Source organism: Chenopodium album, chromosome 11 (assembly GCF_948465745.1).
Source record: "Chenopodium album chromosome 11, dcCheAlbu1.1, whole genome shotgun sequence".
Classification (NCBI taxonomy): domain Eukaryota; kingdom Viridiplantae; phylum Streptophyta; class Magnoliopsida; order Caryophyllales; family Amaranthaceae; genus Chenopodium; species Chenopodium album.
In genome coordinates this window covers 18,002,069-18,028,837 of record NC_137844.1, presented here as the reverse complement: position 1 = coordinate 18,028,837, position 26,769 = coordinate 18,002,069, and the positions used below count along the sequence as shown (strand labels likewise).

Genomic DNA, 26,769 nt, shown 5'->3' with positions numbered 1-26,769 from the left:
TACAAAAAGCCAACAAAAAAGGAAAAAAAAGACATAAAGAATTTGGTTCTACAACTCCAAAAGTTCATTTGTTTTAGTATATTTGGTTTATTAACTTTTCTATGTCATATACAACATAATCAGTTTTGATTGGGCATAATCAGTTTGTACTTGGCATAATAAATTTTGTATTGGTATAATTAGTTTTGACTTGCTAATCCATTTTTATTGGGTATAGTCCATTTTGATTGGGCATAATCATCTTTAATTTCATATTATCTTATTTAATTTTACTTTGTAAACTCCTCTCTTTTTTTTTCCTTATAATCAAATTTCAATTGATATAGTGACCAAAATAGGAGTCAATATTTCATACAAACTTGACCATAGAACAGATCTTCTCATGCAAAAGTAAATTAACTATACCTGTCAGCCATGTACTTAATTATATAACCCAAAAGAGGAGGAAGTTGTGTATCTGTTAGCTTTTCATCTTATAAACTCATATTTGGTATACTCATAATCATATTTAATATAATCATATATAAGTTGTTAAACACTAAAATAATATCATGCACTTGATTCATTGATTTATATAGATGTCATAACATTGTTAGACATTACACGTGTAAATGTCATTACATACCAAAAATATTAATCCATATTATCTACTTTTAGAACTCTACAACTATTCCTTCTTCTTAGCTGCTACAATTTTTTGTTTTTTGGCTTCGGATTTCTTCATCTTTTCTTCTTTTCGGGCTTTTTTCTTCTGTTCTCTTCAATTGTCTGCAAAGTCTTTGACCTTTTATCTACAAAATTTTCAATCATTTTTTTCAATCTTTTTAATTCCTCAAGGTAATATTCAACAACAACTTCTACATCCCTCTTCATGATCAACCATTGAGCATAAAATTCCTGAAAAAAAAGTAACATATAAGTTGCAAAGCATGACTATATCACAAGAAATATAATTATATCCCTAACATCTAAAAAATGAGTAGTGAACTACTGTAGCTTATCTACAGTAGTGTAGCTTATCTACAGTAGTATTCCTCAACTGCCCCTGGCACGTGCTTTTCCTTCTTTCGCCACACGTTCAAGTCTTTTGTCATGTTATCAATGACCGCCACTTTGTTAGAAATTTGATCTTATTAATTTTAATCTGGAATTCAAGGCATTTTGTCGGTGGGCTGGTCGAATTATGGATGTTCAAAATTTGCGCCACTTCATTGTTGGTAAGATTTGCCTTTGATTTCTTTCGGTTAGTAGTGGCTTTTGCTTTGATTTTTTAATACTGTTAATTGAGTTTAGTTGTGCATCAAAATTAGTTACACTGTGCATTTGTTTAGATGTTAAGAATTTTATTAAATTTAGATGAAGTGCTTACTTCAAATTTGTTTAATTTAAGTTGATTTAATTAAATTTAGATGAAGTGCTTACTTCATATTTGTTTATTTAAACTTGATTTAATTAAATTTTGATGAAGTGTTTATTTCAAATTTGTTTATTTTAAGTTGATTTAATTAAATTTAGATGAAGTGCTTACTTTAAATTTGGTTTATTTTGATTTTTTAAGGCCGAAAAATAATGCCTGCCCACAAATTGTGGAGGATGGAGATATTGATTTATGCTGGTGTATTGAGTAAGGTGTGTTTAAAGTTCCAATACCTTGTTTGTGGTGAATGGCTGGTGAGTATTTCTTCTTTTATGGCTTTTGATTATACTGTGTGGGTGCTCAACTGCTCACCAAGTTGTGTTCCTGATTTAATGCAATAAGAAAAGAATTCACTTTGGTCTTGATAAGTACAGTTTGTCTTTTTCTAGTGGGGTGTATCTAAATACTTGTGCTATATATGTAAGGACTGTGCATAATTTGTGTCTTCCGTTAGTTGTTGGTTTCTTTGGGAAGTTTAATTTGGTCTAGGTAATTACAAAATTTGCTTATGTTTTATTTGTTTAAACTTAGTGTTAATTGTGGCGCGTGCTTTCTCTTTTACTAGACATGATGTGAACAAAAGATTGCTTAAATTCAGTATGCCAAAAATACTTGAACAATGATGGCTGGGTGTTTACTAGATTTCTACTTTGATATGAACTCAGGAAACCTAACATTATACAAAAATGCATTTACATAGTTTCTTAATTCTTATTGCATTGTGACCTTTAAGTTGGTTTGTGTTTGTCACATGTTCTTCTTCGGTGCTGATGATTGTTTGGAAATTTAGTCCGTGTTGCACTATTTGTTGTATGGAGATTTACGGGTAGATATTTGTTTTGCTGTTGCTATTTTGCCTTATTGTCTTGGTGGTGTTGTTACGCAGAGGCTGTGAGGTATTCATTCTTTCTTCTCATGTCTACCTAGTTGTGTTTCTGTTCTAATGGCTTTTGTAACTGCTGCTATCAGTTTTATGTTTTCTTTTTTTACTCCTTTCTATTTTTGTTGCGTAGTTAAGGTTCTTTTTGTATGATGTTGTTTACTTGATATACTTCTTTTATCGTGGTCCTGCATATTGGATGCATTGCTTATTTATTTTTATTTGCTTGTTGTCTCAATTTCTTACCTTTGTTTTGGTTACATACACGATGTACTTTTGTACCTGTGTGATGCTTTGTCACGGTTTCCTTTTATACCCTTTCTTACGTGTCTGGATTAAAAAAAAAAATATATTTGCAGCCACATAGGAATTGCATGATAGTTTTTGGTACATTCTATCTTCTGGTACACGAGCCTCACGGCCTTTAGTTACTGGTCTTCCAGAGTTAAAGACTGTTGTCAAATGTGCAAAGCATGCGTACGGCGTTTACCTTTCGTTTGGTGCTTTAACATACATTCCATGTTCGATTAATGTATTTGTCTAGGTGCTAAGCAGATTCCTGCAGTCCTTTTGTAGTTTTGCTTACTGCGTTTTGCTGTTCCTAGAGGAGCTGATTATCTTGTCTCGGTTGTATTAAGCTTAGCACATTTTGTAGTTGCTTATTAAAGCATTTGAAGATTTCATGGGTTTACACTTTGAATCTTATTTTGTACTTATGATTAACTTGGTTATATAATGAAATTTTCATGGGTTTACTTTTAACTTTCAATCTATTCACGCTGTGAGCTTGCTCTTTCCTAGAATACTCTATCCTTGTAGCTGTGTATTTTTTAAAAAAAAGGCTACATATAGCAGGTGTATTTGGGTGCTTAACTTGTGTTTTATAGAGTGAGTATATTGACTAGGCTATTGTTGCATCGTGGACTAACACTAAGTCTTGCAAACATTTATTGCTGTTTATTTAAAAGGTTTAGCTGAAATCTCTATTTGTTTTTGTTGCAGTTGCTATATGTGAAAACAATGGAACTCTGTTGCCACTAATATTATGGATTTGGAATGGGTAGTTGTTCTTATACACATAAGTTGGTTGTTTTTTTAGGGTCTATTGATTTTTCGCAGTGTTTTTTGCTATGGCTCAATCAACTAAAAAAGCTAACATGTTACCCATTAATGTCTTACTATGTTATGTGGTTAATCTACCACAGGTCATGGATCTCGAGCTCCTAAAACCCGAAACACGAAGAGAAGTCGTGATCTTGGAGAGGGGGGCTCAGCCTGTTTTAGTTAGGTATATTGGTATCTTCTATGCTGCTTAAATAGTTGTCTCGGATTAGAACTAACTAAATCCCAATGCTTCTGTAGTGATCTAGGGAACTGTCGACCATCTAAGAAGCAACGCGCAGGTTAGATACAGTTTTTCAAAACTTTTTTTTTTCAAAATGTTTTAGAAAGCCTTAATGCAGATGCGGTTATGTTTACGTTTCCAATAATTTGCAATGCAGATGCAAGAGTCCCTGTTGCCACAATTGGTTTGCCCTTGTCTATTGATTTTTTGCAGTGTTTTTTGCTATGGCTCAATCAACTAACAAAGCTAACATGTTACCTATTATTGTCTTATTATGTTATGTGGTTAATCTGCCACAGGCCATGGACCTCGGGCTTCTAAAACCCGAAACACCAAGAAAAGCCGTGATCTTGGAGGGGGGCCTCAGCCTGTTTTAGTTAGGTATATCAGTATCTTCTATGCTACTTAAATAGTTGTCTCGGTTTAGAGCTGACTAATCCCAATGCTTCTGTAGTGATCTAGGGAACTGTCGACCACCTAAGAAGCCACGCACAGGTTAGAATTTTTTTTTTAAACCTGTTTTGTTTTGGTTTTTTTTTTTTTTTGGTTTTTTTTAAAAATGTTTTAGAAAGCCTAAAAGCAGATGCGTTTATGTTTACATTTCCAATAATTTGCAATGCAGATGCAAGAGTCCCTGCTGCCACAATTGGTTTGCCCTTGCCTAAATCTCCATAGAAGCTACGGCTCCCTCATTATTGCTAACACTGTTATGTAAAAAAATTCGAATCAAAGACCTTGCACTTTTGCTATGGTGATGGAGATATTGAAATTGCTATGAATGAATACCTTCTAGAGCTTGTTCACCTTTTCACATCACAGGATGAGGATGCATTACATTTTAGAAAATATGAACGCCTCTATAACAATCTATTTGCCTTTAGCTCATTGAGAGGCAACTTTGATGCTAGCACATATAAAGGAATTTATGTTTTCAAGTTGCATGGGCAAATGTATCATTTTGTCCCTGATCTTCTACCAGGAAATGAAGGCCCAAAGTATCTACAGTTGTATTTTTACGATGGTCAGCATGAAGCTACAAATCGTCTTAGCTGCTTCCCTGTGCTGCGTGAAGATGTAATTGAGATTCTGATGCAGATATCACAGAATAACACAAATGCTCGTTTCTTTCGGTTATTAAGAGAAGTAGATGTTACAGAAGACACACATATTGTTCTCAACCAAAACTCAATTCTTGATCAGCGTGTGTTTAATGCTCCATCGACTGATGAAGTTGCTGGTATATGGCCTGACAGTGCATCATCTAGCCAGAGTTGCAGCCCTCATATTGTTATTTCAGGAAAATCCAGTGAATCACATCGTATCTACCATCATTACGGGTGTATGACCCCTTGAAGTACCCACTTCTATTTCCTCATGGTGAGTGTGGCTGGAATCAAGGTCTGAAATAAAATTCTTGGGGGAGGGGGGGGACATCGACAGCTAGCCACACATGTGGATCTGGTGCTCTCATGTGTTGTTCATACTGCTGAAGAGTTGTTGGATGCAGAGGCATCACGTAAGTTTCCAAAATGACAATTCTTTCTCCTAACATGTATAGCTGACATCCAATAAAGTCTGAATTGGTTTGTTCTTAAATCGTTTTTTTGGGCATTGCAGGGGCAGTTGGCAAATGTACAAGAGTAGATAGATTCATTTCTCCTAGAGAAGACTATGCTTATATGTTACAATTTCGGCGTGGTAATATGTTGTTGCGTGCTGGGAGGTGCTTGCAACGGTATATCATTGACATGTATGTGAAGATGGAAAACACTCAGTTGGATTATTTTCACAACAACCAGGATACCATCAGAGCAGACCTTTATCAAGGTATCTTGGATTCTTTGCAGAGTGGAGAAAACTTGGCCTGTAATGTAGGTTGGCCTGTAATGTAGGTCGATGAGTTATTTTGCCACCTACTTTTATTAGTGGACCTAGGGATATGAAAAAGCGTTATCTAAATGCTATGGCTTTGGTTCAAAGATTTGGTAAGCCAGATCTTTTTATAACAATTACGTGCAATGCAAATTGGCCAGAGATTAAAGCTGAGCTAGCCCCAGGGGGATCTGCTCGGGACCGTCCAAATCTTGTTGTAAGAATCTTCCAAGCTAAGCTTTTAGCCCTGAAACGAGAAATCATGGACAATGAGATATTTGGAGAAGTTGCTGCAATGATCTATGTTATTGAATTCCAGAAAAGAGGGCTTCCTCATGCCCACTTTTTAATTATTCTAATGAGTCACTCTAAGCTGAAGTGCCCTGCAGACTATGACAAATTTGTCTGTGCTGAGATACCATCTGTTTCTGATCCAGTGTTACGCAAAATTGTCTTGCGACATATGATGCATGGCCCTCGTGGTCGATTGAATCCACAATGCTCATGTATGTGTAAAAAAAGGAGACAAAGCAGCATGTAAATATAACTTCCCTAAACAGTACTCAGACGAGACAACAACTAACGATGACGGGTTTCCAATGTATCGTAGGCGTAACACTAGTGAAAAGCTTGATAATTGCTGGGTCATTCCTTATAATCCTTATCTATCTATGTTGTTCGATTGCCATTTGAATGTAGAAGTTTGTTCAACAATAAAAGCAGTCAAATATTTGTACAAGTATGTTTACAAGGGACATGACAAGATATCTTATAATGTGATTCCAGCCAATGGTGAACCTGTAGAGAAATAGAACAATTCCAATCAGGAAGATGGGTATCCCCATGTGAAGCTGCATGGAGGTTGTTCTCATTTGATCTGTTTGAAATGCACCCTCCAGTATGCTATTACAGGTTCATCTGCCGAACCAACAAACGGTCCATTTAAATTCTCATGAACGCCTTGATGCTATTGTTGGTAATTCAAAGCGGTCTCGAACACTAGGGCTGGGCAAAAAATCCGATCCAATTGATCCGACTGATCCGATCCGAAAATTCGGATATCCGATCCGATTTTTAAAATTTGGATATCCGAAAATTTTCGGATCGGATTCGGATCACAATTTTTGAAAAATCGGATATCCAATCCGATCCGATTTTTAATATTTTAATATTAAAAAAAATTACTGTCAAAATACTCAAAAAGACAAAAACCCAAAAGACCAATACTCATTTGTTCAAACTTCAAACCCTTAAACTCTATCAGACTTCCTCTCAGTCTCTCACGCAGCCACAAAGACACAAAACTCCTCATCGGAGCCACCGTCTCCAACCGTCCTCATCGAGCCACTGTCCTCATCGAGCTACCGTCACTCATCACTCGACCACTCGACACTCGTCAGTCCTCAGTCCTCACTCAGCCACAAATCCACAATGACGTAATATGATTTTTTTATTTTTTTAAAAAAAATTGATTAAGTTATTTAATATGTATTGTTCTTTCTTCTCTGTTTTCTTGGGAAATTTTATATTGTTCACAAAATTAATACTAGAATTTCAATTATTAGAAGATGTTAAGATGGATTTAGCTTTAGATCTGTTTCGATTTTGTTAAAATTCAACTAACATGACACAAAAAATATTCTCTGAGTTCGTTAATGTAATTCTCAAAGCCAATCACATTTCAATTTGTTTTTTATGTAATGATTATATGGGCAGCAATTGATTCCCAAAATAGTTGACATTTTTCCATTATTTTATCTGGGTGTGCTCATGATAATGTGCAAGTTTATTTGGTTTGCTAATACAAATCTTACTAATTTTAAAGTGTTTTCCAAAAACTAATACTACTTTAGTGTAATTAAAAACATGCAGAACCTTAAGTTATTTATTCTTATCATTCTTATCATTTACATTTCAATTTTTTTGTTTATAATGCAGTACATTTACATTTCATTTACATTTCAATTTTTTTGTGAAAAGTAAAAAAAGTGCATAGTGTTTCGGATCGGATATCCGATGATCCGATCCGATAATTTCAGATATCCGATGATTCAATCCGATAATTTCGGATATCCGAAAAATCGGATATCCGGATTTTTCGGATCGGATTTGGATCAAATTTTTACTGATCCGAAATTTTCGGATACCCGATATTTCGGATCGGGTATCAGAAATGGCCAGCCTTATCGAACACAGCTCACTGAATTTTTTGCTATGAACGCTGCTGTACCTGGTGGACTAGGCTATTTGTAACGTGAATTTTGTGAGCACTATAGGTGGGAAGCATCAAGTAGAGAATGGATTGAGAGAGTTTGCAAAAGAATCCAAGTTGGGCGTCTAGCTTTTGTTTTTCCAGCTGAGGGAGAACGCTTTTATTTAAGGTTGCAGCTGCTCCATGTTAGGAATCCCCAATCATTTCAACATCTTAGAACTGTAAATGGTTATGTTTGTTCTACCTTTCAAGAAGCAGCTCTCAGCCTAGGATTGTTAGAAGAAGAAGATCTAGTTACTCTTTGTCTTGATAAGGCCTGTGAAACACACATGCCACCTGCACTACTCCTCCTATTTGCAACAGTTCTTATTTTTTGTCAGCCTGCTAATCCTTCTGCATTATGGACAAAGTTCTATCCTTTTATGTGTGATGACTTCAATCACCAATTTCCTGGTGATTCAGCAAAAGTTCGAAAGCTTACTGTTAAATTTGTAGAACAACATTTAGAAGCTATGGGTAAATCATTTGCTGATTTTGGCCTTGATGAAATAGATGATGAAACTGATGATGAGTTAAGGCGAACGAAAGACATCATCGATGCTTTTAGATGCACCTATTCCTCAACAATGCATTGATTGCCGGGAGTGCTTAAATCCAGCCCAAAAAGCTGCTTTTTCTTGTATCATGCAGCATTTTACAGATAACAGGCCAGGTACCTTTTTCATTAATGGACCGGGTGACACGGGTAAAACATTCTTATACAATGCTCTCTGTGCTAAAATAAGGTTGTTGAATAAGATTGTGTTACCAACAGCCACCTCTAGAATAGCTGCAGCAAACAGTCCTTCTAGGCGGACTGCGCATTCTAAGTTTAAATCCCTGTTGATTCTGCAAGTACATTAGTATGCGCTATCCTTAAGCAAAGCAACCTTGCAGCTCTACTAAGAGAAACTACGTTAATAATATGGGATGAGGCATCGATGGCTCATAAAAAAAACCTTGAGGCTTTGGACTTACTACTGCAGGATTTGTGTGGGAATACTACTTTATTTGGTGGCAAGCTTGTTGTTCTTGGAGGAGATTTTCGACAAGTGCTTCCAATTGTTCCTCAAAAAACACAACGGGAAGCAGTTAAAGCTAGCATTGTGACTTCATACTTATGGCCAAAGCTTCAACAATTTAAGCTTACTGAAAATATAAGAGCCAGAGATGATCCGCAGTATTCTTCATTTTTGTTGGCATTGGGGAACGGAGAGCTACAACAGACAGAGAACAGTTATGTTCCGTTGCCTGTAGAAATTGTTCATCCTCTTATGGATGATACAGATCCTGTTACAGAAATCATGGCAGCCACATTTCCTGAATTCAGTACAGGTGTCTTCACCAATGATGTTTTTACAAAGAGGGTTGTTCTTACGCCAATGAATGATGATGTTGATTTCGGTTATGATTGATAAGTTTCCTGGTGCAGCTGTTACTTACAAGAGTTTTGACAGTATTCTCAATGACATGTGTACAGTTTACCCAACAGAATTTCTAAACACATTGTGCCCTGGGGGAATAAGTCCTCATGAACTGGTTCTAAAGAAGGATTGTCTAGTGATTTTGTTACGTAATTTACTTCCTTCTTATGGTCTTTGTATGGTACGCGCCTCTTATGCAAAAATTTCTTTCCAAATATCATTGAGTGTGTGATAGCTGTTGGTTATCATGAAGGAAAACATGTTTTCATACCAAGAATTTGTCTGAGGCCACTTGATTCTGTCAAGTATCCTTTCCAGTTCCAAAGAAAGCAATTCCCTATAAAACTGAGTTTTGCAATGACCATAAATAAATTTCAAGGACAGACGCTTGACCAAGTATGTGTTCATCTTCCACATCCATGCTTCTCGCATGGACAGCTATATGTTGCTCTCTCAGGAGCAAAGAAGGCCAACAAAGTAATTGTGCACACCAGTAAACCTCCAGTTCAGTATCCAGCCAATTCTACAAAGAATGTGGTTTCTTATGATGTTCTACGACTTGCTGGTATAAATCATGGCCACAGTGACTACTAGAGATTTTGGGTAATGGCTTTTGTCATCTTTGATATAGTATTTGCACTTTTGTAAACCAGGTCTTTTTTTGGTACTTCCTAGAAGAATTGAAAGTTGGCCTCACTCATATTCAATTTCCTGATGTATTCGAGTTTGCTCTCACTGTAATGTTTTTTTGGGCATTAAACACAAAACATGTGTGCAGTTATATATATGAAACAAACTGTATAGGTGCATGTTAAGGTTTCTTGAAGCCTTTTTATCTTTGAAATCCCCTTCCCATCTAAACTCTTTTAAATCCCAACTTTATGTTTTCCTAACTATTTTGCATTCTCTTTTGCCCTCCTTTTATCTTTCTTTGCAAACCGATAATGGTCATATGCTATCATTTGCATATTTTGTTGTTAAACCAAATTAACGGCAAAACATGGTACTGATCTTATATTGTGAAAATAAAAAAGTTCTTGTGATGTGCATATTTAATTGAAATATTTAATAAGAATATTAGTTTACTACTTCTAGAATTACTTCTTGGTTTCTCTGTACATGACTCCTTATGCCTGATTGGAAGAGCCCTCCTCAGCTTTTACTTTCTTAGGAGTGCTCATAACAGGCTCAGCAGCAGTTTCAGCAGACTTGGTGATAGGAACAGCATGATATAGACTTCAGATTATCAACAGGAAGTGCAAAATTAATTCAACACAGAGCAACTTCAATTAACATCTTCAATATAGCTTTATACTATAGTTTTCTATAGTTTTCTGCAACATGATAATAACTAAGGTGATGCTAAATTGGAAAAAAAGGGGGGGGTTAAATAAGTGCCAAATCAGTTTACAACAAATACTTTGAGGAAAAACTAACACCTATATTTATAGGTCATCAAATATCGGTTACTAATTACAATTAACAAGTTTTCGATGGTCCTTTATTAAATTCATACATAGTTTTCTTTTAGTCAACTACTTACTAATGAACAATCCATGCATTCCTTTTCTCTAAAGTCACTTTAGGTGTTACATATTGTCATTACAACACTTTTGCCGCCTAACTAACCTTAAACTAATGAAGAATACATAAAAACCCCCAACACCCCTTTAATATTCAAACGTTGCACGTTCTATACTCGAAGTTCAATTTTACGAAATTGGGGCGCGGGCACTCCCACACCTAGTTAGATAAAACATGAGTATAACACAAAAGGTGTAAAACATGACTATATCACAAAAAATATCATTATATTAAATAAAACATGATTATATCACAAAAATCATGTTAATAATGGTAAAACATTATTATATCACAAGAAATATCATTATATTAGAAAAAACATGACCATAATCATATAATCATATTTATATTGATATAGTCACTTCTATTAGTTAAACCTAAAATTTGACACCGGCTATAAATAATGTTATCACTTTCTAAAATAGCAGCCAGTTTTGTCACAACATCATCAGCTATATGGCTAATGGCTACATGGCTGTAGCATGCAGCAAGGAGACTGTAACCTGCGTGTTTACTCATTTTAGAAATAACCAAGAGCATTCTCCTTTGCACAGAAAATAACATTTCAAATGCAACTATACTTTGAGAACTTGGGCTAACTGCTAGAAACTGGCAAGCTACTCAGGCTTTTTAAGTAAAGCTAGAGCATGTTAAACTGAATCACTACACTCCACAGAGATTCTCATGCCAAAATTAGGTAATATCCCGATTTATAATTTACATGAATTATCCTTCTAAATGCAAGAAAGATAACACTTAATCTAATACTAATATTAACCATAATATGCTCCTAAAATGAAAGATAGATGTAACAAATTACTCCATACATCACTCAATCAAGAGCACCCACTTGGAAACCTCAAGTAGATCATTATTACCAATTTGACACTTCAGATTAAACCATGGAGTTAGAGACCTCCATAGCTGTAACCAATCCTTTACCTCAAGGCCACATAATAAGAACACAAGCAAATTAACCAATGCATCACATAAATCATAATCAGTTAAATATGATATAATCACTTTTTATATCTTATAATCATATTTAATTTGATATAGTCACTTTTTATTTTGATTTGATAAATTAACCAATGCATCACATAAATCATAAGAAGTTAATCATTTGATATGATATAATCAGTTTTTATTTTATATAATCATATTCATTTGCTTGACATTTTTAACCATCTAAAAATTTGTAAGTAGCTTTATAATCAGTTTTTATTTTTTTTAATCATCTAAAACATTGTAAGTATCTTTATAATTTTTTAACGCAAATCAAGCTATAATGAGGAGTAAGAATGCCAAGCTTATAAAATCATCAATCAAAAACTCCTGTAATTGTTTTCTTATTTTGCATGCATAAGCACACATTCTACAATTTCTAAAGTTTTTCGACTAAAATCAATACACAAGACAAACAATGAAATCAGAATCCTACACTAAGACTACGAACAATTTAGGAGAAAGAACCAAAACTAAAAAAAAAAAAATAAGAATAATAATAATAATAATAAAAAATAAAAAAAAACTAGTAGAATTAAGCTAATAAAAACTAAACCCTAAAATTCAAATCAAATACTAAAATACCTCTTGAAAAAGAAATTTAAACACTAAAATTGAAAATCTAAAGTTAAATTAAACTGAATCGAACGATTTACACAAAAAATTGAACTTAGTAATCGAAAACCTAATTAAATACTTTTGCAAGGCCGCCCAACTAATGATCGTAATCCTCTTCATTTACTCCTATTTGATGATGAAATTCCATGTCTCACCTTCACCATTGTTGATTTGACGAATTTCCTTCTCTCGCCTTTACCATTGTTGAAGTGTAATACAGAGAACATCAAAAGAGGAGAGAGAAAAAAAAGAGAGAGAGAAAAAAAAAAAGAGAGAAAATAATCAGTCTTAAGGAGAGAGAAACTTAGAAGGAAGCTTCCAAAAAAAAAAAAATGTGATAAGTCACGTGATTTTACTCGATCTACAGCAATATTAATGTGGATCGGGTTTATTTTAGTCTTTAACTGGCACCCTCCTTGATGTTGCTAATTCATGCAAATCCTCCAATAAAATAACACGAAAATCTTTTAAGACCACCTCAGAAATGATAAGCCTAAGGTGTTTGCCCTACGAAAATTTGAAGTAAAACTTAACAAACGGCCAAAACTTAAATGAGAATGAATATTAACGGTTGATATTATTTAGATCCAATGGTTATTTTTTATTTAAAACGCCCCTGGTTTTAAAATCGTGTTATTAATTTTCCTTAATGTTATCAATTATATCTTCTTACTTAAGGAGCTTTGAAAAATTAACTTTTAAAGCTGCACTTCTCTCTCTCCTCCATTGAAGTAAACTCCAATTCCTCTACTGAAGCGGTTACTGAGTTTTATATCCATTATCGAAGCAGCTATTGAAGTAAGTTTCTTTTAATCATCGATTATCAGTTTGAAAATCTTAGCTATTAATATCAAATCAATTGTTAGTATAGTCTATTTAATCAATTCAATTATTAGGGTTCATAGTTGGATTATTCAACTAAAATTACTTCTTGATTTTGCAGCTTGACAATGGGAACATATCTTAGTAAACCTAAAACTGAGAAGTTGTCTGAAGATGGTGAAAATCATAGAGTCAAATATGGGTTGTCATCCATGCAAGGGTGGCGCTCATCTATGGAAGATGCGGTATGTTCAAATTATGGCCTTTAAACAATCAAAATTATTTGCAACGGGTTTCATTTGGCGTAAAGTGTGAGTAGAAAATGTTTAATTGTTGCAAATAATTTGAAACGGAGGCTGCTTTTTATGGACTGTATATTTATATGAAAACACTTAATTATTTGCAACGATTTGACATAAAGTGTGATTAGAAAATGTCTAATTGTTGCAAATAATTTGAAGGAGGTTGTTTTTTATGGATTGTATATTTATATGAGTACATTTGGTTCTTTGTTTATTTTTTATCATGGTTTGGTATAGGGATAATACATAGTTTTGGTATATGAACTAGAATGAGAAAGTGAACATGAAAGTGAAACCTTTTACCTTAATTTGATTGGAAAAAAAATTGAATAGAATTTTTTCGCCGAGCAAGTTTATGGATGCCTGTAGTTGGGGTGGAGAGCATTAGGGAACAAGTTGAATGCTGGCTGTATTCTCTGCTTTCATCAAAAAGCTAGGTTTAATAATGACTTGGATCCTCTCTTAAGACCGGAATGCACTTTGTTCTATTTCATTTGTCCACAATAAAAGTATAGTTCTAAAAATTGGGCTAAGTTGCATTAAGAAGAGATATTTGTTGAGAATAGCTGGTAGGATTCCTAATGGATATAAGCTGCTGAAGATGAGGATCCTTTCTGAGAAAGGCTCCAATTTGACTAAATATATATACTTTTTAATATAAGAAGCTCAATTTCGCAGCAATTAGCTTGAAAATTTATTTCATCTTATTTAGGGCGGATGATATCTGATATGTATTGAAATCATCTAGCAGGTGCATAGGCACATGTAGATGTTGGTGGGTGTTGTTTATCTTTCACTGTCTTTCTACTATCCAATGATTGGTTTACCAAGGACAAAGTCTGTGAGCTTGTAAAGGTTAAAGGAGGCTAATGACTTATTGAGTTGGTTTGTGCTAAGCCTTGCTAAACTTTACTTTGGCACGTATCACCTTTGGTCTAATTCTAAATTGGTGCACCCTGGATCGAGTATATATGGCTGGGAGAGTTGGAACTGTAAATGGCATTGTTCATTCTGCAAGATATTTAAGAACTTGCTGTCTCTAAATTTTTTAAAGTGCTGAGAAAGTTATGTAGTTAACTTCTCACCATCAACTCAAAAAATGAAAAAATTGCTCTGAAGAATTACCGCTACTACCTATTCTTCTTCTTCTTCTTTTTTTTTTTTTTTTTTTTTTTTTTTTAAATCCAGCGTATGAGTAATATGTTTTACTTGTCTACAGCATGCAGCTCTTCCAGATTTGGACAGTTCTACATCTTTCTTTGCTGTATATGATGGCCATGGAGGTAAACATATATGTATTTTTCCCATTACATACACACATCAGTGAATAATGTAGTAGACCAGACTAGGGGAAGGGCACTTTCGGTCATGTAAATTAGCTTGGAGAGGAAGGCAGTGAGTGAGTTTCTAGAGGTGAGAGAGGGAAAGGGTGATGACCGATATATACCGAGGTGCTCAGTCTAGGACTAGGAGAGAGATTAAGCAGATAACTGTTTGGGTTTATTTTACTTTATGTTATTCTGTAGTTGGAGTGTCCAACCACTTGAAGCTCTGTGATTATAAACCCACTTGATTATTTAATCACATCAGATAGCAATTTGCTTTCATTTTTCCTCTAAGCTCTCTTCTTCTTTCTCAATTCTACTGATCTGATGACTAAATACCTGGCATTACAGCTGAGCCTTCACATATATCTTGCCTTTTAATTAGTATTTGGTTGCTAGTTTCCATTTTAATCACTCTTTGTTGTGGGGAAGTAAATTATTGGATTTCTACAAAATGGGGGCCTGGAATGTTTTGGACCAGATGGCTGAAAAGATCTGGTTTGATAATGGTCTTGGTTTAATCAGGCTGTAGAAATATTTATTTTGCATTGATAGTCATACTTGTTCGTAGGGTGATGGTGGTTCATATTAGCTGTACGACACATTAAACGCCTAAACTGACTTGGATGATTATTGAAAGGCATGAATTGTTTTTAGATACACAAATTTCTGAAAATTTTCAACCAATTTTCTGCTTCAAGCATTTCACACCTTTCTTCACATTTATGAGTTGCTGTTTCTGGGATTCTTTTGAAATTTTCATGTACGCTGAAACAGAGATGTGAGTAGTGTATTTTGGTATTATAAAATTCTTTCGTCATGATTTTTAATCTCCCCTGAATGCTCTTCTTTGTTTTTCCATTCTATGTCTTAGCATTGCTGAACAAATTTCTTTCTGTTTGACTAATAGAAGGGGTTATGGGGTGTCTCCTTGTGTGACGAGTCTGGAAGAAATGGGGAGGTTATACCATATGTTCTTCGTTTGACTGGTTGATATTCCATTTACTCTATGCACTCTCTCTCTCTCTCTCTCTCTCTCTCTCTCTTCAGGCTCTTTCATTTTGAGCTTGCAATTTACAAAGTGCTTTGCTGGAGACTACAAATTATGGCAAAAGCACTGTTCTGCTTATCAGTTTTTCACACACAATTAAGAGTAAATGAAATAAGAAAACTAGTTTAACTGGTATATAACTGAGTTGATTATGACATATTTACCAGATTTTTTATGGCAGGTGATTGAATTTTTATTTTATGTTTTATGGCTTGCAAAACTTACTTAAGTTTTACATAGTTTCGACTATAGTATACTTAGATATTCTGACAGTCTGAGACATTTGATTGCCAGCTTAATCTTCTTGGGGTGTTTCCTATCTGTTTCCAGATGCTACGTAATGTTTCTTGCGTTTCTGGAGCAGGGATATTTGAAAGGAGAAAATTTCTGTGCTTCATAGTGATTTATGCATATTGTGTATGCCTTATATATGGGTTAATTTTTTTTTGCTTTCCTTTTTAATTTTTTTTTTTTTTTTTTTTTTTTTTTTAATATACGCTATATTCTAGATTTTTAATGATCAATTATATTGAAAAAAGGAATAGTAATTTAGGCTAGTTATTGTTGCTTCCTAAGGATTTTGGAACTGAGGTGCTGACAATTTTACTTATTTATTTGATTATTCTGATTCCACTTCACAAGTTAGCAGTCGATGCTTATGCTTGAGAATGTGAACTAATTAAGTTGTCTAATTCTTAAGAGACAGCGACAGCTCAGGATTGGAGGAAATACGTGGATTGGGAAGTGAGAATATCTTTTTGATGGTCAACAAATTCATATTTTCTGTCAATTGAAGTGCTAGAATTTGTATTTGATTTTGTGAAGAAAATCCCTACCTATGAGCTTGTTCTGTTCTGTCTACTGTGAACTTGAGGAGTGTATGGGAAATTGGGAAAATGTGTTTAGTGAAGAAGGCCCCACCTTGTGTGTGGGTGGAGGTTCAAGGGTCAGATACTAGTAGAGAGATACATGACTACTCTTTCCATGAGTCATGAGTTTTTTTTATTGATGTCCAGCTTAAGGAGAAACTTTGTAATATTTGTATGTCCTATGTTCCAGAGTATCTAGAGAGTCACTGGTCTTGCACAATACCGAATTGGTTAGTACCTCTGTTCATGTATCAAATATGAGTTTTGTTATTAATAAAGATTAGAGCTAGAGTAATGGATTGGAAAATTCTGTTCCTACCGATAATTGCACAGCATGACATCTTAGTTCCTCCAATGGATAGGGTGGGTGGTGTGACTTTTTATAGAATAGGTTGTTGACCATGAGCTGGCCATTCTTTAGAAGTTGATTGTGAACTTTGGTTTGTGATGAGGAATAAGTCAAACCTTTGTCACATGTATATTCTGGGTAAGAAATTAGAGTAGAGATTAGAAAGTTTGAAGCTGACTAATAATTAAGATGGAAGTGGTCTAAAGAAGGTTTTCTCAGTTTGTTTGCTTTTCATTTCTGTTATGAATTGTGAGGATGTCTTGTCCTCTAACTTTACTTATCTTTTATCTTCAAGAAAAAAATTCCTCTCTAAAACCTGAAGGAAAATATGGCTGATGTTATTATTCCTTTCATAATAAATTGTGGTGCTCTACTTCTTCTTTGCTTCCCTATCTTTCTTCTTTCATAAGCTATATGGTCTGCTTCATATACTGAGGAGCTTGTAGGCCTGCTTTCTCCTCATATATGCAGTGACAACTCATTATGCGTGGCAGAGTTTTACTTTCTTCACTTTTGTTCTCTCTCTCTCTCTCTCTCTCTCTCTCTCTCTCTCTCTCTCTCTCTCTCTCTTCTTTTTATTGGTTGAAAGCTTTTGAAGTTTGTCTTATAAATGGAACTTCAATTTGGAAGAGTGATGAATGAACTGATTTTCTGGGTTTATATTTCTGATTTAATCATGCAACAAATTAGGATTAAAGCTTGGATATTGATTGAAAATGGCAAGGATTACAAAAGATAGGTTTAATAGCCTGAGGCTATTAATCTCCAACTGTGAGTTTAGCTCACAACTCTCCAACAATGGCTTTAGGCCATAACTCTCGAGAGGGTTCACACCAAATTTCTGCCTATCTTCGTTCAGCCACTCTCTACCTATTTATACTACTTAGCTAAATTGTACAGCTTTAATTACTAACTTTACTACCCCTTTGTCACTATCCTAATATGCCAACTAGTGGCTGCAGCCTTAAGTTGCTGTTGCTAGGTGTGGTTGTGCCTCACCACCTTGATTGAGATAGTGCTCAGAGGTCTCAGACCCTGTCCTTTTCTCTGCTGGCTGTTGTTTGTATAACCCATAGGTGGCTTGCTCTGATTCTTTACAAGTGACTTGCTGGTTCAGCTGTTAATTTAAAGATTTGTTGGTGTTTCTGTATTCTCATAGTACAGTAGCCGCTCTGTAGGAACTAGGGGAACTAGATAAACAATACTTCTAAATAATCATGGAGGTTCTGCTTTCCCGTAGGCGTTTGTTGCAAAGAGTGCAAAGTGTGAGAGCGTGAGAGAGGAGGGTGGGGGGGTGGGGTGTGATGGGGTGGAGGAATTTTTTGAAGGCATCTGGAATTTGTTTCTATGGATTTTTTTCTTCTGACCTCTTCTCTCCCTAGAAAAAAGGACAGCCTTTGCTGAAGATGGATGAAATTTATAGATAGTGAAAATCAACATTAAAGTTAGCCCAAGACATACAAGAATATGACAAGTGAAAGACTTAGATGCTGCAATGCATTGGGTTTAGGGAAAGCGGTATTATTGGTAGGTGCATAATAAGTTATTTGTTAGGATTAGCTTGAAAAGAAGGCAAGTGAGTAAGTTAGAGGGACAGTAGGGAACTGCTGTACTTAAAAAAAATGTGGAGGGGAAGGAACAACAAAAGAAAAATGAAGTTTTATTTTAGAGTTTGCTTATGGTAATGTCCACTGTTTAGCAACTCGAAGCTCTGGGGTTCCTGTTCTCCTTGGTGATAATTTAATTGCATTGCTTAAACAACCATATATCAATAATTTCCTAAATTCTCAATTTCTCATCTACTCAATTTCTTCATTTTATTCCCTGATTTTCCAATCTATTGAAAATGCCAATGACAATCAACGCATTTTCCTATGCTTTCTCTTTTTTTTTTCCCCATTTGTTTTTATTTTAAAACTTTTGCTTTACTTGTATTCTTTCAGCTTGTGCTTGAACCACTGTCACCACTGATAGATAACTTTTTTCACAATGCGTTGCAATTTAATTCTAAAGCCTGGGTTTCTCATTTGACAGGGAAAGCAGTTGCTAAGTTTTGTGCAAAGCTTCTTCACAAGGAGTTACTTAATGATGAAGCGTACATGGAAGGTGATTTGGCAAAAGCACTGCGTAGAGCTTTTCTCAGGTTATTTTCTTTTTCAAACAGGGCTGCATTGTATTCAATTCATTAGAAAGTTCATGTACTATAAAGATGGTTTTAGATTTTTATGTGTCAGTTTGGAACTTGAAAGTTGACTGGAACATATCATGGTTGTAGATAAGGCCTTTTACTTGAAAACTGTGTCTATTACATCTAGAGTAATCTGTGTCGAAATCATCTCAAAGGAATATTTTATCTTGGCAGTGAAACCACCTATCCTATATTATGTTATAGTTGACAAACCTGATTAAAGTTTGGTTGTATGGAATCTGCTCAGTCACTCATCAAATCCCTAAATATCGTTTGCTTCCTCTTGCCCAAAAAGGTGTTGAAGTGGGCCAACCTTCTCATATTCATTTTCTCTGTTCTCGTGGTTGTCAAGTGAATCCAGATCCTCATCAATACTCTCTTCCTTTTAGGAGGAGTGTTTGGTTCTCAAATTTTAGGAATGAGGTATGAGTTTAGACAGTCTAAATCCATACCGTGTTTGGTTGATAAATTTAAGAATTTTAAACTATACCTCAAATCCTACACCGTGTGTTTAGTTGATAATTTTGAGCATTTTTAAACCTTTACCTCAAATCCTTAAGGGGGTGTTTGGTTGGGCCTTTTGGAATTAAATGGAATGAAGTAGAATCCATTCCAATGTTTGTTTATGCATTTTTTGCCATGGAGTCTCATACTAATGGTATCTAACTCCATTTTAAAACCCTACAATCTCATACCCATCTCCACCCCAAAGATTCTAAAGGTATTCCATTCTAAATACCAACTCTAACTAGTTACAAATCCATTTCAATTTCACACCAAACAAGTATAGCAAGGTATAGGGTTCTCAATCCATATCACCGTGGTATGGGTTCCCAATCCATTCCATTCCAATTTGTTGAACCAAACGACCCCTAAGATATGGGATTGAGAAACCTAGGGCGGAGGTAAGGTTGGTTCATATCAATACTTTCAGTATAAATAACTTCATTCCAATACCAAACATATGCTATTAAGATTCAAATACCAAAACCAAACCCATATCATCTTGATTTCGTTCCTAATTTCAACCCCATACCCTCGGTGGAATTGTTGAGCTAGTTTATGAGTTTCACTTGTGGGTTGTGCTAAAGTACTTATCCTTTTTCTTTTTCTTTTTTCCCCCAATAGGCATGTTCCTTATAATTGCCTTTCTATCTGTCTTTATATTGATTTTGGACTTGTGATAATGTATGAAATTCTTTGCCAACTCTAAAAGTTGGTTTATATCAATGCCAACCTGCTTCATAGTTTCTAGAATTGCCTTTTTCCATCTCCGTCTTTGCTTTATGCTACCTAATTGGTAAGTCAAGATTGATCCAATGGAGAGTTGGACATACAGATATTTTGGGCTCTTATTTTCATTACATTGTTACAAAGGACATATTTGATGTAGTCACTTCTACTTTGGATCTGCAGATTTAATGGATTAGTGATTCGTTTGAAAAAGATGTGCTTCTAAAACATTTCTATTGTATGAATTGAACCCATATATTTTATGATTAATTAAATTTCCCCTCCCAAATTTTGTTGATTAGGCAACATTAATTGCTATTTGTTATTAGGTGCAAGCTTGCCAGAGATAGGTTTGACAGATAGTGTCCATGGTCATCTTTCACGACATTCAATGATGTTGATCTTAACAAGTGAAGCACCTTGTTTTCTCTTCGATGATTATGCCCATCATGTGTGTATTTAGGACTGTTTATTAGCTCTTTTACTCTGTACTTTGAAAGACTATTCTATATAATATACTCCCTCCGTGTTTTAATAAGTGTAACAGTTTGACCAAACACGCATGCCAAGATACTACTTTGACCATCAATTTGTTTAATTATATGTTAATAAAATCATAGGAAATTTTATAATATGAAAGTATACATTATATTATTATAACGAATCCAACAATATATTATATAATAACATTTGTTTTTTATATATTGGTAAATTAATCAAGTCAAAACCATTATGTGATTAGTAAAAAAAGTCAAACTGTAACACTTATTAAAACACAAAGGGAGACTTTCTATGTTCTTTAAATTTTGCAATGTTTTACAATGTGATTGAAATGTAAGGAAAGAGTATGTAGGGTCGATTAGATTCATCTTGGTATATACTTTCACAATGTCAACATTTTATGTTTATAATTGAGTTTAAGATTGTGCTTTGGGAAGCATATTTCTCTCCATGTTGAGATATTAAATAAAAGGAGGGAGTTACTCCTTTTTTTTTTGTTCGGTTCATTCCATTTTAGTTTGTTATTTTTTATTCCATAATTGTTGCATACATCCTCATTCTCTCTCTTACTTTATTTACCATTTTCTTACACAAACCCTTTTTTTTTTACCTTCTCTCTCTTACTTTACCCTACTTTATCACACCCTCGTGTTCAATCAATCAAAGCCTTAATCCCATAAGCGAGGTCAGCTACATGAACCAAAAGTGATTATTCCATGTAGATCACACCCTTGTGTTCAATATTTCCTTAAATTGCATATTGTGTAGAACATTAAAGAACAACCGAGGATGTTAAGACACGAACAAATCTGGCTCATTTTTTGCTCACTTTGCAGAATGGATGAAATGATGCGTACAAACAAAAAATGGAGAGAATTAATTTGGGAGGGTAGAGAGAAAAATGATGGGATTGATGATGAATTGTTTCTCATGAGTGGTGAAAATGAGGCTGAAACTGATGCGGTATCAAATGAGGTAAGTACATTGTTTTGGACAAACTAGAACATGGCCTTTTTTCTATCAGATTCAACTTGACCAATATATGATGCTATGAGTTGGCACGTATTTTTGCTTGTCAACTGTTGCTTATTGGTGGATTGATAGCTTCTTTTCTGCGGCTAGTAAAACTTTAAATGCCATCGATGTTTCTTATAAAGGTAAAGCTTGCTTTTCTATGATGATCAACAATTATTTGTTTTAATTAGTTATATCTTTTATGCTTATTACTTTATGTAGTCATTTGATGTCCCCTCATCTATTTGTTTATTTTTATGAACATGATTTTGGTTCTTTGACTCCCATTTTCTTTGATATACGACCAGGAGTCTGATTCTGATTTGGAGGAACCAACATCTGGTTGCACGGCATGTGCTTTAATAATCCAAGATGACAAGTTAGTCGTTGCTAATGCTGGTGACTCTCGTTGTGTGATGTCTAAGTGTGGTCAAGTAATCCTCTCTCTTCCCCTCCTCTTCCTCTTTCTATGCCCTTCCCCTCTTTACCCCACACCTAGTTTAGCAATTAAAAGAGTAAATATGTTTCTTTGCCATGCTTGCTGTATTTGTGATATTTGCATGCCTTTCCCAAAAAAAAAAGAGAGATCACCATTCAAAATTGTTAGTGAGTCGAGGGTCAGGGTGTAATGGTTTTTGCCAGTTGTAAAAGGTCATTAGCGGGTCACGTTAAACGATGAAGAATTGTTTATTTTGATAAGAAAATTATAGTATAGTAATGGTTAAAAAATCTATGTATGTATAGAATATATGAAGTATCAATTAAATTTACTTCAATATGATTAATACGAGCAATCTGAATTTGAGTATTATTTAGTAAATTCGAGTGACTACTTTAGGTTCCATTTTTATAAAAAAGAAGATGGTTAAACCCAGTTGTTACTCTCGAGGAAGGTTATTAAAGAGGCAGAGAGAAACTAAAGGGCGACTAAGGAGCTGCTTCCAAATTATGGTGAGCTTAAACTTATATCATCCAATAATCAAAGTGGATGGAATCCAATATTACCTTATAATTGTCTTAAGTAAATCACCTAAGGAAAATTTTAAGCACAGAGGAGAGAGAGAGAGAGAGTACGCTGAAGAGGCACAAATGTATGCTACCACAAAAGAGAGAGAAGAAAAGAGAATATTCGACCCTATTTGAGTCTGTTGATATGTCCGCTACAATATTTAATATTATTTGGTGGTCACTAAAACCCTATAATGACCCTATTATGCCTCTGTTTCATGAAGAGTAGAAGGGTGAAAACCATTAATGTTGCCTGCGCCCAACCCTTTTTTTCTATTGACAACCCTGTCCTATAACCTCTTCTAAGCAATATTTTTCCCTGGGAAAAGATTGGGGAAATGACAAGGTATACTAGGTTCATTGCATAAAATGTCATGCATATTTGAGATGAATGGCACGTCTTGTTGTTCCTGTTTTTTTAATAGGAATGTCCATCATTACTTATATGCTCCGCTAAGAATGTAAGATAATCATCCCAGTAACTAGTTTTTTCTGCATCTACGATGCTGATCTTTTTGTACAGGCTTATGAATTATCCAAGGATCACAAACCTGAACTTGAGGCTGAGCAAGATAGGATCCTGAAAGCTGGTGGTTTTATCCATGGTGGACGGATAAATGGATCCTTAAACTTGACAAGAGCCATTGGTGATATACCTGTTGGAGCTATTTGTCCATTAGAAAGCTGTCAGTGTTTTTGTTGCTTTCCTCGCCTGTTGGGGCATTCAAAATAAAACCTATTGTGTGCAGGAGACATGGAATTCAAGCGTAACAATGTATTGCCAGCTGAAGAGCAAATAATTACTGCAAATCCTGACTTAAACACTGTATGTACAATGTTGCATGGACACATCTATTAGATTGTATATAATATAAATGTTGCATGTAGTTTTGCAGCAGAGGAATCTAGAGTTCTTCTGTCAAGAACTGTTGCCATGGACAATTTTTTATTGCAATAGTGGGTTTGTGGCTCACTTCTTGTGACCTGTTATGTTTCACCTACTGTAAAATGACAATTTATCAATTGTCACACTTATGTAATCATTATTATCCCTCTTCAGGTTGATCTTTCAGAAGATATAGAGTTCATTGTGATCGCATGTGATGGAATTTGGTATGCCTTTTGCTTGATCTGTTGCGGAACTTAACAGTCACTTTTTGCAGAAGTTAGCTTTGTTGGTTCTTCTATTAGTTAATTGAACTTGATATATTCTTGTTTTGATAAATTTGAAGGGTTATCCATGCACATGAAATTCTTAAATGTGATATTCTGTTCAGTGCTCAGTTGATAGGATTTTTTTTTTGAATAATTCTGATCCTAAAGTAACCAACAATTGTGAGTAGCTTACAATTATAGAGTTTATTGTGCTCAACTGCTCACATGTTGGAATTTGGCTTTCCTTGTGCATGATTTCTTGCAGGCCTCAACTATTACTCTTTGCAAAAGTTGGAATAATTGGCTCTTCTATTAGTTGATTTAACTTTATATATTCTCGTTTTGATAACTTCGAAAAATTACCCATGCAAATGAAATTCTGAAACTTGATTTTCTGTTTAGTGCTCAGTTAATAGATTTTTTTTTTTTAACCTTAAGTAGCCAACAATTAGGGTAGCTTACAATCTTCTTTATTTGTATCTTCTTGGATGCACATGCAAATGGTGTATATTTTGTCAAATGTCTGGATATACTGGTTCGTAGCAAAATTTCTCTTTAAAATAGCATCTATGATGACTTTGAATGATATCATAGATAAATTTTATTTTTATTTTACCTAGTCTATTATTTCATGGTTTTGCTGCTGTTTCTCTCTTTTTTTTGTTGATTTATTGTCTTATTTTATTGCTCAGGGACTGCATGTCAAGCCAAGAAGTAGTAGACTTTGTACATCAACAATTGAAATCGGTAACTCTTAATTTACTCTCTTACAATAATGTCTGTCTTGTTCTAGTATTTAACTGCAAGCGCTTGTAACACTGCAGCAAACTAAACTTTCTGTCATAAGTGAACGGGTATTGGACAAATGCTTGGCGCCTTCTGTTGGTGGTGAAGGTTGTGATAATATGACCATTATTTTGGTTCAGTTGAAGAAATCTGCAACCTCCAGTTCCGGTGCTGAGACTGAACATCCTTTTTTTGATAAGTTACATGTAAAAAGTTGAATTTTTTCTTTTCCTAAAATGATGTACCAGATTTTCTTTTCCATTGACTATGTACTCTGTACATAAAAAGTATAGTGTATGCTTTTTTGTTCATGTTTTTGATGTCAAACAAATCGTGGAAGGGTTGCTAATTGAAGATGTAGTGTAAGCAGAAAGACCGTTAACATCTCAGGTGAATTCACTCGGCTGAAATAGTTTTATACTACATACATTGTTACTATCACACAGTACTTCCAACTACGTGTATTTGTTCAATTTATTTTCGTTCTTTTTGAAATGGGATATGTTTTATCACTTTTATGACAATAGTTCAAAGTTATTTTTCTTTTAATGGTCTTGCTCTCATAAGGGAATGTTTCAAAAATAGCTAGTGTTTTCCTATCTCAAAAAAACCAAAAGCCAAAAGTACCAAAAACAAAACACAAAAAGGACAAAATTGCGTATGAAATGAAAAACAAATGCAATAGAGAAAATCAGGCATTCTCTTTAGGGATGGCAATGGATCGGAGATGGGTCGGATGATGCTTCACCCGCCTCCATCCACCAACGATCCATCTGTCACCCAATCCATGCATCACCTAATTTACCTACATTCACAATCGATCCATCCATCGTACATGGATGAATCAAGTGGATCGGATGATAAGTCGGGTGAAATAAGAAAATTTAAATACAATTTTGCACTTTCACAAATAAAATAAAGATTTGACAAAAAAAAAAAAGGTGATTAATTAATTAAAATCATACACTGTTCTAATACTTTTTCCTTATTACTAAAACATATCAATTCCTAACATTACAAGTAGACATTAAATTATTAAAAAGATATGTTTATATGTGTAAATTTAATGGGTGGATGGGTGGGTCGGGTGATGGGTTGGATGTCTCATCACCCGACTCCGACCCATCCCGTTACCTGGCTCATCCATCTATCACCCGCTTAAATTTGGGTTTTCATCCATATAAGTAATGAACTAATGACTACGGAGTATTATATATCAATATATGTCATTTGTTCATTCCTTTTCATCTCACTTTTGTAGGTATGATAAGTCATTGATGAATCGAATTTATTTGGCTTAAAGATTAAAAATAAACAAGAACTAGTCTTATTAGAAAACTAACATTCGGTTAGTGTTAATGACGTTATATGAAAAATGACACATGAACGAATGATTTGGTATTGACCCAATAATAAGTTAATAGCTCAATAATTACTCTAGTTTAAAAATGACCTTATTTCTTAAATATAAAAAATATATGGTTAGTTCGACCCAAATTCAACCAACATGAAAAATAATCTAAATTAGAATTGACCAAATACGTACGGAATCAATGTTATCCTATTCCAATTGAAACGAACTCAACCGAACCAGAATCAATTCGACCCAAAATCATCCAACCTTAAATTAACCAATTCAAACTTGTTTTAAACCCGATACAAATTTATCCGAATCGAATATAAATCGATCTCGAACCTAGGCTGGGTAACCTTAGCCTAAACATGACCAACTCGAATAGACTCGACATGTCGTGGGTCAACCCTTACTCC

The 26,769-nt window shown here is 34.6% G+C and overlaps 3 protein-coding genes across 4 annotated transcripts; all 3 read left to right on the top strand.

Moving 5' to 3' along the window:
* Positions 1-1,036: 1,036 nt before the first annotated feature.
* On the top strand, positions 1,037-6,253 carry LOC145568688 (uncharacterized). Of its 2 annotated transcripts, XM_081628112.1 has the most exons (11): positions 1,037-1,217; positions 1,559-1,629; positions 3,300-3,357; positions 3,503-3,585; positions 3,660-3,700; positions 3,800-3,826; positions 3,942-4,023; positions 4,097-4,137; positions 4,265-4,291; positions 4,622-5,158; positions 5,260-6,253. In XM_081628112.1, exons 3-10 carry the CDS (start codon positions 3,343-3,345, stop codon positions 4,993-4,995), a joined length of 690 nt encoding a protein of 229 aa, XP_081484238.1. In that variant the 5' UTR covers positions 1,037-1,217; positions 1,559-1,629; positions 3,300-3,342; the 3' UTR covers positions 4,996-5,158; positions 5,260-6,253. The 2 variants fall into 2 exon arrangements, with proteins under 2 accessions (XP_081484238.1, XP_081484237.1); XM_081628111.1 differs by having other exon boundaries at positions 1,559-3,357.
* Positions 6,254-8,706: 2,453 nt separating this feature from the next.
* Positions 8,707-9,783, top strand: LOC145566402 (uncharacterized). Its single transcript, XM_081625833.1, has 3 exons — positions 8,707-9,100; positions 9,198-9,370; positions 9,628-9,783. The coding sequence occupies exons 1-3, from the start codon at positions 8,707-8,709 to the stop codon at positions 9,781-9,783; spliced, it is 723 nt and encodes a 240-aa protein (XP_081481959.1).
* Positions 9,784-13,058: 3,275 nt separating this feature from the next.
* Positions 13,059-25,310, top strand: LOC145568687 (putative protein phosphatase 2C 21). Its single transcript, XM_081628110.1, has 11 exons — positions 13,059-13,194; positions 13,340-13,463; positions 14,740-14,803; positions 19,149-19,257; positions 21,873-22,011; positions 22,359-22,484; positions 23,582-23,705; positions 23,808-23,884; positions 24,119-24,171; positions 24,906-24,960; positions 25,038-25,310. The coding sequence occupies exons 2-11, from the start codon at positions 13,347-13,349 to the stop codon at positions 25,215-25,217; spliced, it is 1,044 nt and encodes a 347-aa protein (XP_081484236.1). The 5' UTR covers positions 13,059-13,194; positions 13,340-13,346; the 3' UTR covers positions 25,218-25,310.
* Positions 25,311-26,769: the final 1,459 nt, after the last annotated feature.

What these genes read in the sequence shown, in the direction of transcription:
- LOC145568688 (XM_081628112.1), top strand. An exon ending in GCTCAGCCTGTTTTAGTTAG is followed by an intron (nt 3,586 to 3,659) that starts GTATATTGGTAT and finishes ATGCTTCTGTAG; the next exon opens with TGATCTAGGGAACTGTCGAC. An exon ending in CCTCAGCCTGTTTTAGTTAG is followed by an intron (nt 4,024 to 4,096) that starts GTATATCAGTAT and finishes ATGCTTCTGTAG; the next exon opens with TGATCTAGGGAACTGTCGAC.
- LOC145566402 (XM_081625833.1), top strand. Translation starts at nt 8,707, where the DNA reads ATGGCTCATAAAAAAAACCTTGAGGCTTTGGACTTACTACTGCAGGAT. An exon ending in ATTTCCTGAATTCAGTACAG is followed by an intron (nt 9,101 to 9,197) that starts GTGTCTTCACCA and finishes TTCCTGGTGCAG; the next exon opens with CTGTTACTTACAAGAGTTTT. An exon ending in CTTCTTATGGTCTTTGTATG is followed by an intron (nt 9,371 to 9,627) that starts GTACGCGCCTCT and finishes TCGCATGGACAG; the next exon opens with CTATATGTTGCTCTCTCAGG.
- LOC145568687 (XM_081628110.1), top strand. Translation starts at nt 13,347, where the DNA reads ATGGGAACATATCTTAGTAAACCTAAAACTGAGAAGTTGTCTGAAGAT. An exon ending in TGTATATGATGGCCATGGAG is followed by an intron (nt 14,804 to 19,148) that starts GTAAACATATAT and finishes CTCATTTGACAG; the next exon opens with GGAAAGCAGTTGCTAAGTTT. An exon ending in TGATGTCTAAGTGTGGTCAA is followed by an intron (nt 22,485 to 23,581) that starts GTAATCCTCTCT and finishes CTTTTTGTACAG; the next exon opens with GCTTATGAATTATCCAAGGA.